We start from the raw sequence: 17,306 nt of genomic DNA, 5'->3' as shown, positions 1-17,306 counted from the left end.
CCATTATTACTGGCAGTTGAATGGAAGTAGTAGAGTATCTAGCAGAGGCTGCAAAAACAATCTACCTTAGGGAAGGCCATTGTAAATCCTTCCCAGCTTCATCAAATGATTTGGCGATTACCCAGCATGGTTTAGCTTACTGATTGACTAGTGTCCGAACACTTTGCTTCCAAGGCTCAAAATTGGCTGTGGATATGAAAAGGTAGCCGACAAAAACAGCAGGCAAGGAAGCCCTTAAATTCTTAAACTCCTGTGTGGGACACACTCACTGTAGATCAGAACCTTCTGTTCCATCTACTTAGACAACAGGACAGTGGAGGGAAGGAGACCACACAGATCGGTTTCCGGGGGAGGAGGGTGGTTGTGGAGTTGTGGAGTATGCACTTCCCGGCTAATGGGACGCACCCTAGGAAGGTGGTTTGCTAGGGACAGGTGGGTCGCTAGGGACAGGTGGGTCGCTAGGGACAGGTGGGTCGCTAGTTGCTTACGTGCTGTGTGGGACACACTCACTGCAGTCCGAAACAAGACGCTATATTAAACTCAATTAAACAGGCACAGACACTGGAAAGAATCTACACCCATATTTTATTGACAGTGATTGAGGAGGAAAATGAACAAAAAAAAAATAAATGCCAAGTAGCCAGCCGATTGGACAGAACAACTCAGGGGTCTGCCCCCTTCTTTACAGTGACATCAACTCCACCCATCCCCATTGGCCGGGGTTTGGCGGGCAGAGCATCATAAACAGAAGGAAGCAGGAGATTTGTGCCACTCCGACCAATCCGCTGGCAGTGCTGGAACGCTGGATCCTCCCCATTGGTCCAGAGGGAGCTGCTCAAGCCTCTCTCTGGGCGTAAGGGCGGAGCCAGTTTAACTGTCAGCATTTTGTTTATATGGATGATTAATCAAGAGAAAACCACAAGGAACATCACGGTTGAAAGATCTTTTTAAAAGAAATTGAACAAAATGCGGGAAACAACAAACAAACCAAAAAAGGCCAATTCTGTTCACATAGTCCATTGGTTTAACAGTACCCATCATTAAATACCCCCCTCCACAAGTTCAATTGCAACAATATCACCAATTATTCAGAAGCCACCTCTTTGTTATTGGCAATGGTCACCGTCTCCCCAAAATACACAACATTCTATATGGAACCTTGTATATAAAAATAAAAATAAATTTTGAACACCCCATTTCATATGGCAACACATCCAGGTAGAGCCGCTAAGATGAAACAGATATCCGTACATCAACTTACAAGCACCATTAAAGTGGGGTGTTCCAAAGTCCCATAAAGCCATTTAAAGAACATTACAAAAACATGTACGCGCAAGGGACACACTGGTAGGGAAGATCATGTTTCAAAATATGCTGATCATCCAGATATTACTTTGTTGTATGTTGCTCTAGATAAGAGCGTCTGCCAAATACCTGTCATGTCATATTAAAATATTTCTTGGCTGAACTTTCTGATAATTCTGATAGTTGGAATAACAAGATTTTTATTTTATTTTATTTTTTCCCATCCCAACTGTCGCACCAATTTTAAACACAATTATAGCCAGATTCCCTCAAATATCGAGTTACGTTTGTTTCGAAAAACGTTTTTGGTTTTCAATCAATTGTGCATAAAGCAGACACATTTTGGAATGTTTATTTCCCTTGTACAAAAGCGAACAGCCCACCACCATAAAACCCACTCGTGCATGAAGCCAGCGCTACTCAGCCCCACGCCCAGCGGGCCAGTGTCTACAGGCATTCACTTCATTAACAACCTTTCTGTCTGAACCAAGCAGGTCAAATAATGAGTGAAAGCAGGTGGTGTAGCGCACGGTCAGAGCGAATACCTGCAGACACTGCGGCCCCCAGGACGTGGGGTTGAGTAGCGCTGCAGACACTGCGGCCCCCAGGACGTGGGGTTGAGTAGCACTGCAGACACTGCGGCCCCCAGGACGTGGGGTTGAGTAGCGCTGCAGACACTGCGGCCCCCAGGACGTGGGGTTGAGTAGCGCTGCAGACACTGCGGCCCGCAGGACGTGGAGCAGAGTAGCGCTGCATTAAGCCGTTCCCTGCCACACTGAAGACTAACTGGTAGAGCAACACACAAGGCTACTGTGCAAATCTCGGCAGAAAGACCAGAATAGAGCCATCTTAGCTCTAGCCAGGATGAGAAGGAGCGCTGAAGAAATGGCAGATGAACAGGAGAGAACAGAACAGGAGCTAACATAGGCATCTGTCCTGCCTCCCACCGAGAAAAAAAATGTTTTGGTCTGCTGCTCTCAACCCTGTGGCAGAATAGGGGGAGAAATGCACAGCTCAGAGGAGGGGAAACGCACACACTCGCACACTCGGGGTAAGAGAGGAGACGGAAGAGCGGGCAGGTGAAGCGGAGAGAGCGATGAGAAAGACAACAGACTGACGAGTGAGGAGAGAGCCTGCTGAGGAAGCGATGAACGGATGGGGTGAAGAGAACTGGGCTGAGACAGAGGGGCAGGACTGGGTCAGGGCGGAGAGAGGGGCAGGACTGGGTCAGGGCTGAGACAGAGGGGCAGGACAGGGGCACAGGTGCTAGGGTCAGGGAGCGGGGGGGCTTCAGTTGAGCGGGGGGCCCTGCGTGTCGGCAGGACTGGGGGCCCCCGTGCTGTTGGCGTTGTTGTTGCTCCCCTCCTGGGCTCCGCTGACAGAGCCGCGGGGCAGGACCTCGATGATGCGGGGCTTGTCGATGATTCGGGCGCAGCGGTTCCCCTTCTCCACGATGCCGATGATCCAGGCCTGCTGGCCCTCCCCGGCCCCGGCCTCAGGCCCCGCCCCCATGCCCAGGCCCAGCCGGCTCGACTTCATCTCCGCACAGAACCGAGCCGCCTGCTCCCGCGGCAGGCAAATCAGCAACCCCCCTGAGAGAGACCAACCAGAGATTAACACACTGCACAACCCCCCTGAGAGACCAACCAGAGATTAACACACTGCACAACCCCCCTGAGAGAGACCAACCAGAGATTAACACACTGCACAACCCCCCTGAGAGAGACCAACCAGAGATTAACACACTGCACAACCCCCCTGAGAGAGACCAACCAGAGATTAACACACTGCACAACCCCCCTGAGAGAGACCAACCAGAGATTAACACACTGCACAACCCCCCTGAGAGACCAACACAGAGATTAACACACTACACAACCCCCCTGAGAGACCAACCAGAGATTAACACACTACACAACCCCCCTGAGAGAGACCAACCAGAGATTAACACACTGCACAACCCCCCTGAGAGAGACCAACCAGAGATTAACACACTGCACAACCCCCCTGAGAGAGACCAACCAGAGATTAACACACTGCACAACCCCCCTGAGAGACCAACACAGAGATTAACACACTGCACAACCCCCCTGAGAGACCAACCAGAGATTAACACACTGCACAACCCCCCTGAGAGAGACCAACCAGAGATTAACACACTGCACAACCCCCCTGAGAGAGACCAACCAGAGATTAACACACTGCACAACCCCCCTGAGAGAGACCAACCAGAGATTAACACACTGCACAACCCCCCTGAGAGAGACCAACCAGAGATTAACACACTGCACAACCCCCCTGAGAGAGACCAACCAGAGATTAACACACTGCACAACCCCCCTGAGAGACCAACCAGAGAGTAACACACTGCACAACCCCCCTGAGAGAGACCAACCAGAGAGATTAACACACTGCACAACCCCCCTGAGAGACCAACCAGAGATTAACACACTGCACAACCCCCCTGAGAGAGACCAACCAGAGATTAACACACTGCACAACCCCCCTGAGAGACCAGCACACACTGCACAACCCCCCTGAGAGAGACCAACCAGAGATTAACACACTGCACAACCCCCCTGAGAGACCAACCAGATATTAACACACTGCACAACCCCCCTGAGAGAGACCAACCAGAGATTAACACACTGCACAACCCCCCTGAGAGAGACCAACCAGAGATTAACACACTGCACAACCCCCTGAGAGAGACCAACCAGAGATTAACACACTACACAACCCCCCCGAGAGACCAACACACTACACAACCCCCGAGAGAGACCAACAGAAATTAACACACTACACAACCCCCCTGAGAGAGACCAGCACACACTACACAACCCCCCTGAGAGAGACCAGCACACACTACACAACCCCCCTGAGAGAGACCAACACACACTACACAACCCCCCTGAGAGACCAACCAGAGATTAACACACTGCACAACCCCCCTGAGAGACCAACCAGAGATTAACACACTGCACAACCCCCCTGAGAGAGACCAACCAGAGATTAACACACTGCACAACCCCCCTGAGAGACCAGCACACACTGCACAACCCCCCTGAGAGAGACCAACCAGAGATTAACACACTGCACAACCCCCCTGAGAGACCAACCAGAGATTAACACACTGCACAACCCCCCTGAGAGAGACCAACACACACTACACAACCCCCTGAGAGAGACCAACCAGAGATTAACACACTACACAACCCCCCCGAGAGACCAACACACTACACAACCCCCGAGAGAGACCAACACAGAAATTAACACACTACACAACCCCCCTGAGAGAGACCAGCACACACTACACAACCCCCCTGAGAGAGACCAGCACACACTACACAACCCCCCTGAGAGAGACCAACACACACTACACAACCCCCCTGAGAGAGACCAACACACACTGCACAACCCCCCTGAGAGAGACCAACACACACTACACAACCCCCCTGAGAGAGACCAGCACACACTACACAACCCCCCTGAGAGAGACCAACACACACTACACAACCCCCCTGAGAGACCAACAGAGAATAACACACTACACAACCCCCCTGAGAGACCAACCAGAGATTAACACACTGCACAACCCCCCTGAGAGAGACCAGCACACACTACACAACCCCCCTGAGAGAGACCAACACACTACACAACCCCCCTGAGAGACCAACAGAGAATAACACACTACACAACCCCCCTGAGAGAGACCAACACACACTACACAACCCCCCCTGAGAGACCAACACAGAGGGGTTAACACATAAAACCAATTATGACCGATTCAGGGTACAAAGCACACAGTGAGGGTGTGGCTCCAGCACTGACCGGACGTCTCGGAGGAGGTGCCCTGTAGGAGGCCGAACATGCTCCCGCAGGCCTTGCTGACGGCGGTCATCTTGGCCAGGATGGGCAGGTTGTGGATGACGAAGGCCACGTCGCTGCGCTGCTGCTGGGCCAGGTTGCGGGCGTGGCCCAGGATGCCGAACCCCGTGATGTCGGTCGCAGCGTGGGCGTTGAAGGTGTGCATGAGGCCGGCAGCTGGTGGGGACGAGGAGCCAAGGACAGAAATCATCTCCTGAACTCCAGGACCTGGGACTTCTGGGAACTAACTCAACACCTGCCCCCCTCCAACACATGACTTTCTCAGGTATGACGTGCAGGTACGTCTCAGAGGGAGTTACGGGGTTTGAAGATTCAGGTGGATTGCATAAGGGGTTCTGCAGTGACTCTATGTGTATGCAGCGGTGTTACCTGTCCCGGGTTTAGAGTAAGACAGTGTGTTACCTGTCCTGGGTTTAGAGTAAGACAGTGTGTTACCTGTCCTGGGTTTAGAGTAAGACAGTGTGTTACCTGTCCTGGGTTTAGAGTAAGACAGTGTGTTGCCTGTCCTGGGTTTAGAGTAAGGGACAGTGTGTTACCTGTCCTGGGTTTAGAGTAAGGGACAGTGTGTTACCTGTCCTGGGTTTAGAGTAAGGGACAGTGTGTTACCTGTCCCAGGTTTAGAGAAAAGGAGTTACCTGTCCTGGGTTTAGATTAAGGGACAGTGTGTTACCTGTCCCGGGTTTAGAGTAAGGGACAGTGTGTTACCTGTCCCGGGTTTAGAGTAAGGGACAGTGTGTTACCTGTCCTGGGTTTAGAGTAAGGGACAGTGTGTTACCCGTCCCGGGTTTAGAGTAAGACAGTGTGTTGCCTGTCCCGGGTTTAGAGTAAGGGACAGTGTGTTACCTGTCCTGGGTTTAGAGTAAGGGACAGTGTGTTACCTGTCCTGGGTTTAGAGTAAGGGACAGTGTGTTACCTGTCCCGGGTTTAGAGTAAGACAGTGTGTTACCTGTCCTGGGTTTAGAGTAAGACAGTGTGTTACCTGTCCTGGGTTTAGAGTAAGACAGTGTGTTGCCTGTCCTGGGTTTAGAGTAAGGGACAGTGTGTTACCTGTCCTGGGTTTAGAGTAAGGGACAGTGTGTTACCTGTCCTGGGTTTAGAGTAAGGGACAGTGTGTTACCTGTCCCAGGTTTAGAGAAAAGGAGTTACCTGTCCTGGGTTTAGATTAAGGGACAGTGTGTTACCTGTCCCGGATTTAGAGTAAGACAGTGTGTTGCCTGTCCCGGGTTTAGAGTAAGGGACAGTGTGTTACCTGTCCCGGGTTTAGAGTAAGGGACAGTGTGTTACCTGTCCTGGGTTTAGAGTAAGGGACAGTGTGTTACCCGTCCCGGGTTTAGAGTAAGACAGTGTGTTGCCTGTCCCGGGTTTAGAGTAAGGGACAGTGTGTTACCTGTCCTGGGTTTAGAGTAAGGGACAGTGTGTTACCTGTCCTGGGTTTAGAGTAAGGGACAGTGTGTTACCTGTCCTGGGTTTAGAGTAAGGGACAGTGTGTTACCTGTCCTGGGTTTAGAGTAAGGGACAGTGTGTTACCCGTCCCGGGTTTAGAGTAAGACAGTGTGTTGCCTGTCCCGGGTTTAGAGTAAGGGACAGTGTGTTACCTGTCCTGGGTTTAGAGTAAGGGACAGTGTGTTACCTGTCCTGGGTTTAGAGTAAGGGACAGTGTGTTACCTGTCCTGGGTTTAGAGTAAGGGACAGTGTGTTACCTGTCCTGGGTTTAGAGTAAGGGACAGTGTGTTACCTGTCCTGGGTTTAGAGTAAGGGACAGTGTGTTACCTGTCCCGGGTTTAGAGTAAGACAGTGTGTTGCCTGTCCCGGGTTTAGAGTAAGGGACAGTGTGTTACCTGTCCTGGGTTTAGAGAAAAGGAGTTACCTGTCCTGGGTTTAGAGTAAGGGACAGTGTGTTGCCTGTCCCGGGTTTAGAGTAAGAGACAGTGTGTTACCTGTCCTGGGTTTAGGGAAAAGGAGTTACCTGTCCTGTTCAATGTGGCCATATTCAGCATCGCCTCTTGATATGCCTGCTCCACCTCTTCCTTTGACACCACCAGCTTGATTTTATTCCATTTATCAGGCTAAAGAGAGAAAAGAAAATTTCATATTCGATGTGTTGTTTTTATATCATTAATGAATTCTGAGCACATAATTTGCCTATGTAAGAGCAAAGTAAGAAATGCCACGCCCATAGGCGGAACCCCCGAAACCACAGCAACTGGCTACAACTGTACTGCCAAGAATTTCCCATCAGTTACCCTCTCTGCAATCTCCATCTGAATAAAGTAAAAATAAACTAAACAAAACAAACAAAAAAAACCGAGGCTGGGCTGTCAGCCATCTTTAAACAATAAAGAAAATAAAAATGTAACATCAACTAAGCAATCATAGACATGAAGGAATGGAATATAGTTTATAGTTGCAGTTGCTGTGCAAATTATTATTCACACCAACTAATTATTTCATTCGTATGAATAGTTATGTGCTCACATTGTCCAGCCACTGATGGGCGTTGACGGCCACTTGCGTTCCCAATGGCTTAGTGAGCACAAGCACATCCCCTGGGACCGCACTGTCTGGCCTGGGAGAGGAGAGGGAGTGAACACAGACCCAACACATCTCATTGATAAAACACGGGGCACGTTATTTGTAGAAACATTATGGTGCCCTGACATGGAGGGAGTTATAATGGTTTTGTGTTTCATTTGACATTTTGCCTCTGTGGGTAGAATGCTGCCGGGCAGGAAATAATAGTTGCAGTGTTCCGACAGTAGGGGGCAGCCGCGTTGCAATTTGGCCCGCGACAGGTAGAGCAGTCATTTGTGGCATGATTACTCATCATCCACAGTGATTTAGGGCTTTCGCACAACCACTTAAACTACACAACAGAGCTCTGATCCAGAGCGATGTAGAATGAAGTACAACCTACACCTTTCATCCATTTATTTGATGACGGACTCACAAAACTCTTGCAAGCTCAATTCCAAACAAGTTGCCTGAAAATATCTATTCTAAAAATGATCGTTTTGCAGCAGATGTGCATTGAACACAGGATTAACGCACTCTCCGTACGTACGAACACAGGATTAACGCACTCTCCGTAGGTACGAACACAGGATTAACGCACTCTCCGTACGTACGAACACAGAATTAACGCACTCTCCGTCCGTACGAACACAGGATTAATCCACACTCTGTACATGCGAGCACAGGATTAACGCACTGTCTGTACGTACGAACACAGGATTAACGCACTCTCCGTACGTACGAACACAGGATTAATCCCCACACTGTACATGCGAGCACAGGATTAACGCACTCTAAATACAAACACAGGCAGACCGCCCAGAGGGAGGGACTCACATGATGAAGTCGTTGGGCTGGCACACGACCGTGGCCACTCCCCCGATGATGATCCAGGGGTTGATGACGGTCTGTCCGCCCGTGACTGAGGTCCCGCCCTCCTCCGCGGCGTCACGGAAGCCCTGGATCATCAGGGGCATGACCTTATCCCGCTCCTGCAGGAACCGCAGGGCCACACGGGAAAACTCACATCATCCCAGGAACGCATCACTCATCGTTTTTAATCAAAGCTGACAAAACTTATTTTCTTTTGGAGTTCATTCTCATACACCCATGTCTTTTTACAGTCCTTTTTATTATCCGTTCAGAGACGTAAGCTTCTCTTCCATAAACTCATATTCACTTTGAGAGAAAGCGAGGAGGAGAAAGAGAGAGGGGGGGAGAGAGGGGGAGGGAGCACACAGAGGTCAGACGGCATTGCGCTGCGTGTGCTGACCTTGTCGTTCATCTTCTGACTGACGCTCAGCAGCATCAGCATGTTGTCGCACTCGGTGACGCCCATGGCGTACAGGTCGCTCAGCACGTTCGCACAGGCGATGCGCCCCTGCGGGGAACAGGCAGACGGGAAACAACGTTACACCCCGAAATAATATCACTCGTGTAGTTTGGCCTATGTCTCGGTCTGTCTCAGTCTCGCAACGGGTTCCCTGACTTTCAATGGCACCACGCTGGTCCTAATGTTGAAAAATGCCAGTAACAGATACCAAAGACAATCAAAAGCCGAGAATCAAGAGTAGATACTGAAAGCTCTTATACATACACTAAGGATACGTTTGAATACACTGGACTAACAGCGGAGAAGCCAGCTGTCCAATTACTTATGGTCCCCTAAAATGGGAGAGACTATGTATAAAAGGGATGCAATTCGTACATGGAACACCTAACATTGATTTTAAAAACCTAATTCATTTTAAATCCAATGTGCTGGAGTACGGATCCAAGTTGTACAACCGTCCAAATACTTAAGTACTGAGGTTTCGGGTTTCATTTGTCGAATCTTGTGAGATTCGTCTCACATCCACAAACACTAATATTGATTTATTGCAGCTGCTGTAATAGGAATATTCTTCCCCAAAAAATAGCAGTTTATTTTCCTAATTCTTACAATGAACTTGACATAGCCTAGCTGCATGTAGCCTTAGCTTGTCACCACCATCAACAACACAGGGTTAGCTACTGTACTACAAATAAATAATCCCATACCAATCAGGAACCGCACTAACTGAGAGTTTCCTCTGGTATAGCCTACAGGGATAAGCAATATCCCTAGTTTCAGTGACAGCGACCATCTCCAAACCAGAGCCAAGTGTGCCTCTATATTTGTGGATTTGTGAGGAGACAACAATTTTTCAAACTGGGGCTATTGACAGAAAAAAACTGATGCTGCCCTAAACAGTTAAGAGCACTAAAACCTGAATGCCAAATAAACGTACATTTCAGTTCAAAAATTGTGTCATTGTTTTTTTTTTTTTTTATTATTAGCTTTTGAGTCCATCTCCTTCCACATGCTTTTATTTAGAAACCTCATTCAGATTATTGAGGAAAAGCAGGGATTTAACACAATGTTTATATATTTTCCAGATGATTTATTTAAAATGAAAAACTCATAGAAATCAGTGACTGAATGTTTCTCATCCACCACCAGAGGGCGACTCATTCCAGGGAAACGGTGGGATTACATTAGAGTACACTGCATGAATGGCATTTGGCAGACGCTCTTATCCAGACTAAGATTAGACTAAGCAGGAGGCAATCCTCTCCTGGAGCAATGCAGGGTTAAGGGCCTTGCTCAAGGGCCCAACGGGACCACTACGCTACAGGCCGCCCATTTATTTTATTACATTTTATTTTATTTTAATTTATATAAATAATTCATATTCAGTTCAATTCAGAGTCATATAATTTCTGTCTCTGAGGCCACATTAACTTGGGCCCACGAGGGCCGCCTTATCTAGAAATACCTGGATGAAGAGATACTCCTACAAGTAAGTGGAAACGTCGCTTAATTTCATTTTTAGGTTAACTGCTGCTTCAACAATGTTGTTGTAGCCTTATGTTGTTTCTAGCCACTTAAATAATTATAGTATGATGGTATACCACACTAAATAAAAACACAGTATATGGAGTACCCAAACTTTTACACCAGCCCAGCAAGCTGCAGAGGAAAAAACGAAACAAAAAAACACAAATAACCTTCCAATATTGCGTTTCAGCATATTTGAAAGCATCTCGCATCCCCCCAAATAAAATAATTGTGTGAAACCATCAGAAACCAACTGTATGGGACAGATAGCTCACCATCATGTAAGGATCCTCCACCAGAGGGTAGAAGAAGTCTGTGGTCTGGACCAGAGAGAGACCCCCGTGCCTGAGCGGGACCACACACGAATCCATTCCAATACCTGTGGGAACAGTGGGTCAGTCAGGACACGGTACCTGTGGGGACAGTGGGTCAGTCAGGACACGGTACCTGTGGGAACAGTGGGTCAGTCAGGACACGGTACCTGTGGGAACAGTGGGTCAGTCAGGACACGGTACCTGTGGGAACAGTGGGTCAGTCAGGACACAGTACCTGTGGGGACAGTGGGTCAGTCAGGACACAGTACCTGTGGGGACAGTGGGTCAGTCAGGACACAGTACCTGTGGGAACAGTGGGTCAGTCAGGACACGGTACCTGTGGGAACAGTGGGTCAGTCAGGACACAGTACCTGTGGGGACAGTGGGTCAGTCAGGACACAGTACCTGTGGGGACAGTGGGTCAGTCAGGACACAGTACCTGTGGGGACAGTGGGTCAGTCAGGACACAGTACCTGTGGGGACAGTGGGTCAGTCAGGACACAGTACCTGTGGGGACAGTGGGAAGGACTGGGGACAGTACCTGTGGGACAGTGGGAAGGACTGGGGACAGTACCTGTGGGACAGTGGGAAGGACTGGGGACAGTACCTGTGGGGACAGTGGGAAGGACTGGGGACAGTCAAGCACATTCACAGGGCACCCCCATGTCCTCCTCTTTTCATTCCCAGTGCTGGAGCTACTTTTCAAACTATTGCCCAGATTTGGAAAATATAGACCGAGTATTTATTTATTCATTAATTTAATTCATTTTAGTTATTGATGTATCAATATCAATTTTCACAATATAGACGGCAGAGTTCTCCCCAGCGATTGAGCTCAGGCACTTGTGTCAGCAAAGCTCACACACACATATTAATAAAGCTGGGGTTTTATACATCTGAATCTGCATCAGTCACAGTACACGCAGGTGTGTGATGGGTAAGCCGTACTGGTAGTGAGACGTGGTACAACAATGAAATAAGACGCTGGTAACGGCTTACTCAGCCATGTTAATTATTGGCCATCGCTGTGCTGCCCAACCCTGCTCCTATAAGTTTTCATGTCAACAAATTTGGCACACCCAAATCTAATAACTAGCACTGCAGCGAGATCAAGTTGTTGAACGAGGTCCACTTAGTTACGGCAGAAGGCCAAAGGTCGGCTTGGTGTGTCTGGGCCTTCACTGTTCGAGTGAAGCCAAAGTGAACACAGGTCTGCAGGAACAGGGTTAGGCAGGCCGGTTATATTCTGCAACCCTACTTGCATTCTCATAAGCAAAAAACATACCAACTATAAACTAAACTAAATTAAGCTAACTGTAGGTTAAGGTGATAAGGAGCGTACGCAGTTTGTGGGGATTAATGAGAGAGTGGAAGAACACATGGGGTGAACTGATTTTGAAGCGAGCTCAATGTGCTGACAAAAGCACCAAGACGAGCGTTCAGCTACTCTCTCTGAACTTTCTCCAAACAATTTCCGCATCCTTGGAGGCTACATCGCAGTTGCTGTCAGACTGGCTCATCTCCCGGTCTTTCTCGCTCAGCCAGTGTGGTAATGTTATATAGCAGTGTTGTGTGTGTGTGTGTGTGTGCGTGTGCGTGTGCGTGTGTCAACAACGTTGCCTAAGCCACTTCCTGTACAATAACTGTCCATTTTGTGTTTCTCTGCATGCAAGCTATGCGTGGACAACAGACAACCAATGGCAAAATAATCACTATTTTGAAATTGCCATATTATTGTGATAATTATTTAGGCGGTTTCATCACCTGACTGAGAAGCACCTGAAAATGTAAAGAAACAAACTATTCAGGAACAAGTCCCAGGGTAATGTTCAGGACCACATTCCCCATGGCACAGAATGTTTCTTTTTTGCGGGAGACCTTTGCCACAGCAGTAAATGTATTATTCTTGCAGTAAAAATCCCTAATGCAAAGGAGTCTGGGAAAGACCAGAGGTCAGGGTAAGTTGCGGATAAATCTCAGAGCTTTGAACTGTATTAAGCACGGCATTTCTGTTAAATGTATACCGAAGTCCTCTCTTTTCTGCAGTTATTGTTTTTCGTTGGACTATTTCAGCTATTCTTTATTCCCAATTTTTTTTTTTTTTTTTACTTGAAAGTGTAGTTCATACATACACATGAACAGCAACAGAGAGTAGAAATTATGTCTGTGGCTTATTAGGTCAAAGTCACCTCTTGTTTTTGCCATAGTTGAGGTTATCTACTGATGCAGGGTTCTGCTTACCCATGGTGACATGGCAGAAAAGAGCAGTTGCTTAACGCCACTTGCAATAACCTCCCTGCTTTTGGCAGCCCCACTCCCCCGTAAAACAATTGCCTCTAAAAGCTGCACGATACTGCACGTAGTATCGCCATAACTCCACAGTTCAGCAATGTCATCATGGATAAGCAGTCTGCGTGTCGGGTGGAAACAGAAACCACCAGAAAAGGTAAATTACTGTCCCTTCCTGCTGTGACACATGGGGAATATCGTACAGGAAACATTTTACAATTCTTTGAGGTCAATTATTAATTAAATTACCAAACCGATGGATGATTAACAGGCTCAATGCAGCCCAAATTAATTTGACAAAGGTTAGGTCTACAATATTCATAAATACAAAAAATAAAAACGGACTAGTGATTTCTCAGTGGTTAATTCTGGCAGGATCGCTCCCGTTCCATCGAGTCTACCCAGCTATGCAAGCACAGCAGTGCTCCACTGCGCTGGCTACATGACTCAGCAGACCAGCCACAGCATAATGTCATAAGTAGCCTCTTTGTTCGGGATGCGCATATCAGTGTCTATTCATCATAGTCAAATGCCCTGGCAATCAATCACAAAATACATAACCATGGCAAAAAAAAGGAGTTCTCCCTTTAAAATCTGTCGATACTTCCCACCGGGGCCTGCGCAGTGGCCGTACATTAAACAAGCTGGCAGGTGAGACTAGGTCAAAAGGAGCAAGGTGTAAAAAGCCGGGCCCAGGGCAGACAGAACCAGGGCTGAGGTCGAGGCCGTGCTCACAGCTAAACAGGAACCATTTTGAAAAACGGCACAAAACTTTGAGGCGTTTGTGAATGGCATCTTCAATGTATGTAGTTTGTGTGGCGATTTCAATTAATTCCTGAATAAAAAAAAAAGAATTTGTTTGTCTCCTAAATGGGTCAAAGTATTGCTTTGTGGAAAGGCTGGGGAGGGAGGGGTCAGGCCAGGTGTGAAAAGCCCACTTACGCGGCAGGACCGTGTAACACATAAATATTCATTGTGGAAAGGCCATTAGCCCTCCCATTGTCAACTGGTGCTGAAAAATAGTGACACTATGTTATTGTCATTTTATAATAATAATAATAATAATAATAATAATAATATTTCAGTGATCCAGCAACTTTGTTACAATTGATTAGTATGCGTTGACAGCATTCCTGTATGTGTTCAAAACTACCATTTACAATTTGTGATTCTCAAGCAATTTACAACTAACATATGATACTGACACACTTACTGTTGCCATATTATTGTATCTGAGTTTGTGCTGAAAACAAAGATATGAAACACTTTGGAATCACTGAATATGAAATTGATTAAAATGACAAATGTCAGAGCATGGCACAGTCAGCAGTTTTCCTCATTTTGCCCTCAGACCCCAGAGGGTTAAATGCAGTGGATGCTTGTCGTTGCTTTTCATTGCCTTGGAAGGCAAACGCAAGTAAATAATCACAAATTTCTGTCAGATCATTTTTGCAATAGGCCAATTTCACAGCTTTTCAAAAGGTTAAGCAAAAATATGACAACGAAGAGCCAGCAAATCTCGATGAGTCTGAACACAAGATTTGCATAAAGGCGACATGCAAAGATGCAAATATTTTGAATTTACATTCCCATCACCCGCTAACCACTGCAAGCAAGAACATGTCGTTGAGTACAAACAAGGTCCCCACTCCTGCCATCAAAGCAGGACCATCCACTAAGCATAGCCGTACCTCCCCAGTTTGCATATGGACACCAGAGAGGCCTGGATGATGCAATTAAGAGCATTATAAACACCTGGAGAACCCAAGGTAGACTGTCGTTTGCAGATTTCAGCTCAGCATTCAACTCTGTAGCTCCAGCAAGTGAATGTCAACCCCTTCACCATTACGTGGTATCACTCATTCCTGACAGACCAAACTCAGCAGGTCAGAGTGAACAGGACCCCATCTGAGCCCACGGCCATACGCACTGGCGCCCCCGAGGGCTGCGTTTGCTCAACGGTTTTATTCACTCTGTACACAAATGAATGTGCGAGCACTGCAAACCACTGGCCAGTGGCTTTCCAAGACCAGGTCAGGCCTTACAGATACCTGAGCATTCGCACAGATGACAAACTGACATGCAAAGTATCAAAATCTTCGGCGTGAACCAGAGAGCGTTTATTTCACCGCGCCTGTAGTCATCTCAGGCTCGTTCGGCAAGCTGTCAGTGCAGCCAAAGCCCAGACCACCCGCCTCATGGTGAAAAGGGGGACATGCACCTCCTCGTGTTGTGAACATACATCGGAATTCTGAAACCGCGGGTCCTGTAGGTTTGAACGAGACATCCGGCACGTATGGCGTTTTGGAAGTACGTGTCATTACATTACATGTCGCATCCGACAACAATATGAGTAAGTGCGTCTATTAGTTTTAATAGAGTACCATTAAATACTGGTTCATATTTTTGAAGAGTTCACCCAATCCTAAAAGTCGCGTAGACGATAATGCATGTCCTCCAACTAGTGACGCTGGACAGAAGATGGAATTGTTTTACATTTTTTAAATCGTATTAAAGCAAACCAACGTCATTTTCTGGCAAGCTGTGTTCGCCCTCTCGATTAAAATGATCGCACTATGCAACGCATAATTTACTGTTCGCACGACGATGTAGACAGCGAGTAGCGTTAAGTTACATTAAGCTAAAGCTAACGTATAGCTAGCTAGCTCAGACTAACGTTACTGAAGTTTGCAAGTGTGCATTAAAGTCGTTACATAAAAAAAGTTAGCTAACGTTAGCTAGTATGGTGCCATATCGTATCTAGCTAGCTAAGTCGAAAGACTAACGTTAGCTAGCTAATGGAATAACTTAAACCAGCTAACGTTATTTGGCTAACTTTAGAACTAATCATATGGCAAAAAAACACTGTAGCAGATCCATTTGATGGCTAGATAACGTTAAGTTCGCTAACGTTAGCTACATATCCCACACATGGTAGCTAGCTATATCCTAACGTTAATGGAGCCCACGAAGTCTGAAACAAACGCCTTAACGTTAACTGGCGAACGTAGCCATCACCTGTCAAATCAAACAGGAGCAGGTGTGTCGAATACAAAAGCGAACTCAACGTACCTAACCGGGGGCCGTGAGGAACCGGGGCCAGTTGGCCGTATTCCGAGGCCTCGTCTCCTCCACCTGTGCCGGTGCCCCCGTCCTCCCCCATCACCGGCGCCGGGCGATCAGGCTCAAGTCCCTGCAGGAGTTTGAGCAGAGCCTCCTGAGGGACCTTACAACCTCATCCTTTCAAATCGGAGAAGGCCGTGAGCCGAAACCCACGCTCTAGGCCATGATCCTCCGGCTGAAATGCTTGATAGCCAACGGGGAACGGCGCTCCGAGCCCAGCCACGGAGCTAGTATCGACCGGAGGGGTCGTTGATTCCGAAACGGACATGTCACTTAGCTTAATATTGTTTTTATGTTTGTCATTCAGATGTTGTCATTTGCATTTGCAGCAATCTACAACATCCGACAAGTTTATCGGTTTGAATGAAATGACTGGTAGGTTAATGTTTGTTAGCTGTATTTCAATGCTCCGGCAAAGAGGCGGAAAACTGAGTGTTTCTACCACTATTTTATATTGGAGGAGAGTATGGAATTCTAGTCCATTAGCTAGTACATTCTAGTAATTCGATAAGGCTGATTTTCCAACGAAATATACAAATTTAAGGGGTCTTTCTTGAACAGGTGACTATATATATCATTGATCATGGCTTTAGATTTGTATTCTTAGCACCATCATTTCAATGTACACCCTTCCGTTTTTTATTTGGTCTCTCCCCTTGCGCCTTTTTTACGTTGTCGCGCACGCGCACTAAGTGGCGGCAGAAAACCCCGAGAAGTGCGACCGAAGATTTCAGACGCAGTCCGTTTCTCCGCTGCAGGTGAAAGTAGGGGAAGATACCTTTAAACTTATTGGATCCAATTAAAAGGGCACAGCGATGTACATCCAACTAAATAAGTCCTCCAGGAGTGCTGGGAACATGGTAGGGAACAAAATTCAAGCTTCCCAAGAAGGGTGGGAAATAAGTTAGAAATGGCAGTATCAAGGATTGAAGCGAGTCCTACTGTGGTTGTAGCAGTAGTCTTTTCTGTCTTCCAGTCCATTTAGTCTGAAAATGATGTGCCAATTCTATAGCCCA

General features: G+C 47.4%; 1 protein-coding gene across 1 annotated transcript; it reads right to left on the bottom strand.

Moving 5' to 3' along the window:
• Positions 1 to 566: 566 nt before the first annotated feature.
• Positions 567 to 16,729, bottom strand: sephs3 (selenophosphate synthetase 3). Its single transcript, XM_061219929.1, has 8 exons — positions 16,240 to 16,729; positions 10,840 to 10,943; positions 8,978 to 9,085; positions 8,542 to 8,696; positions 7,669 to 7,759; positions 7,160 to 7,259; positions 5,137 to 5,349; positions 567 to 2,897 (listed from the first exon to the last, which is right to left on the bottom strand). The coding sequence occupies exons 1-8, from the start codon at positions 16,556 to 16,558 to the stop codon at positions 2,596 to 2,598; spliced, it is 1,392 nt and encodes a 463-aa protein (XP_061075913.1). The 5' UTR covers positions 16,559 to 16,729; the 3' UTR covers positions 567 to 2,595.
• Positions 16,730 to 17,306: the final 577 nt, after the last annotated feature.

Source organism: Conger conger, chromosome 14 (assembly GCF_963514075.1).
Source record: "Conger conger chromosome 14, fConCon1.1, whole genome shotgun sequence".
In the NCBI taxonomy this organism is placed as follows: Eukaryota; Metazoa; Chordata; class Actinopteri; order Anguilliformes; family Congridae; genus Conger; species Conger conger.
The sequence above is the reverse complement of the archived record's forward strand: the minus strand, read 5'-3'. Positions and strand labels throughout refer to the sequence as shown.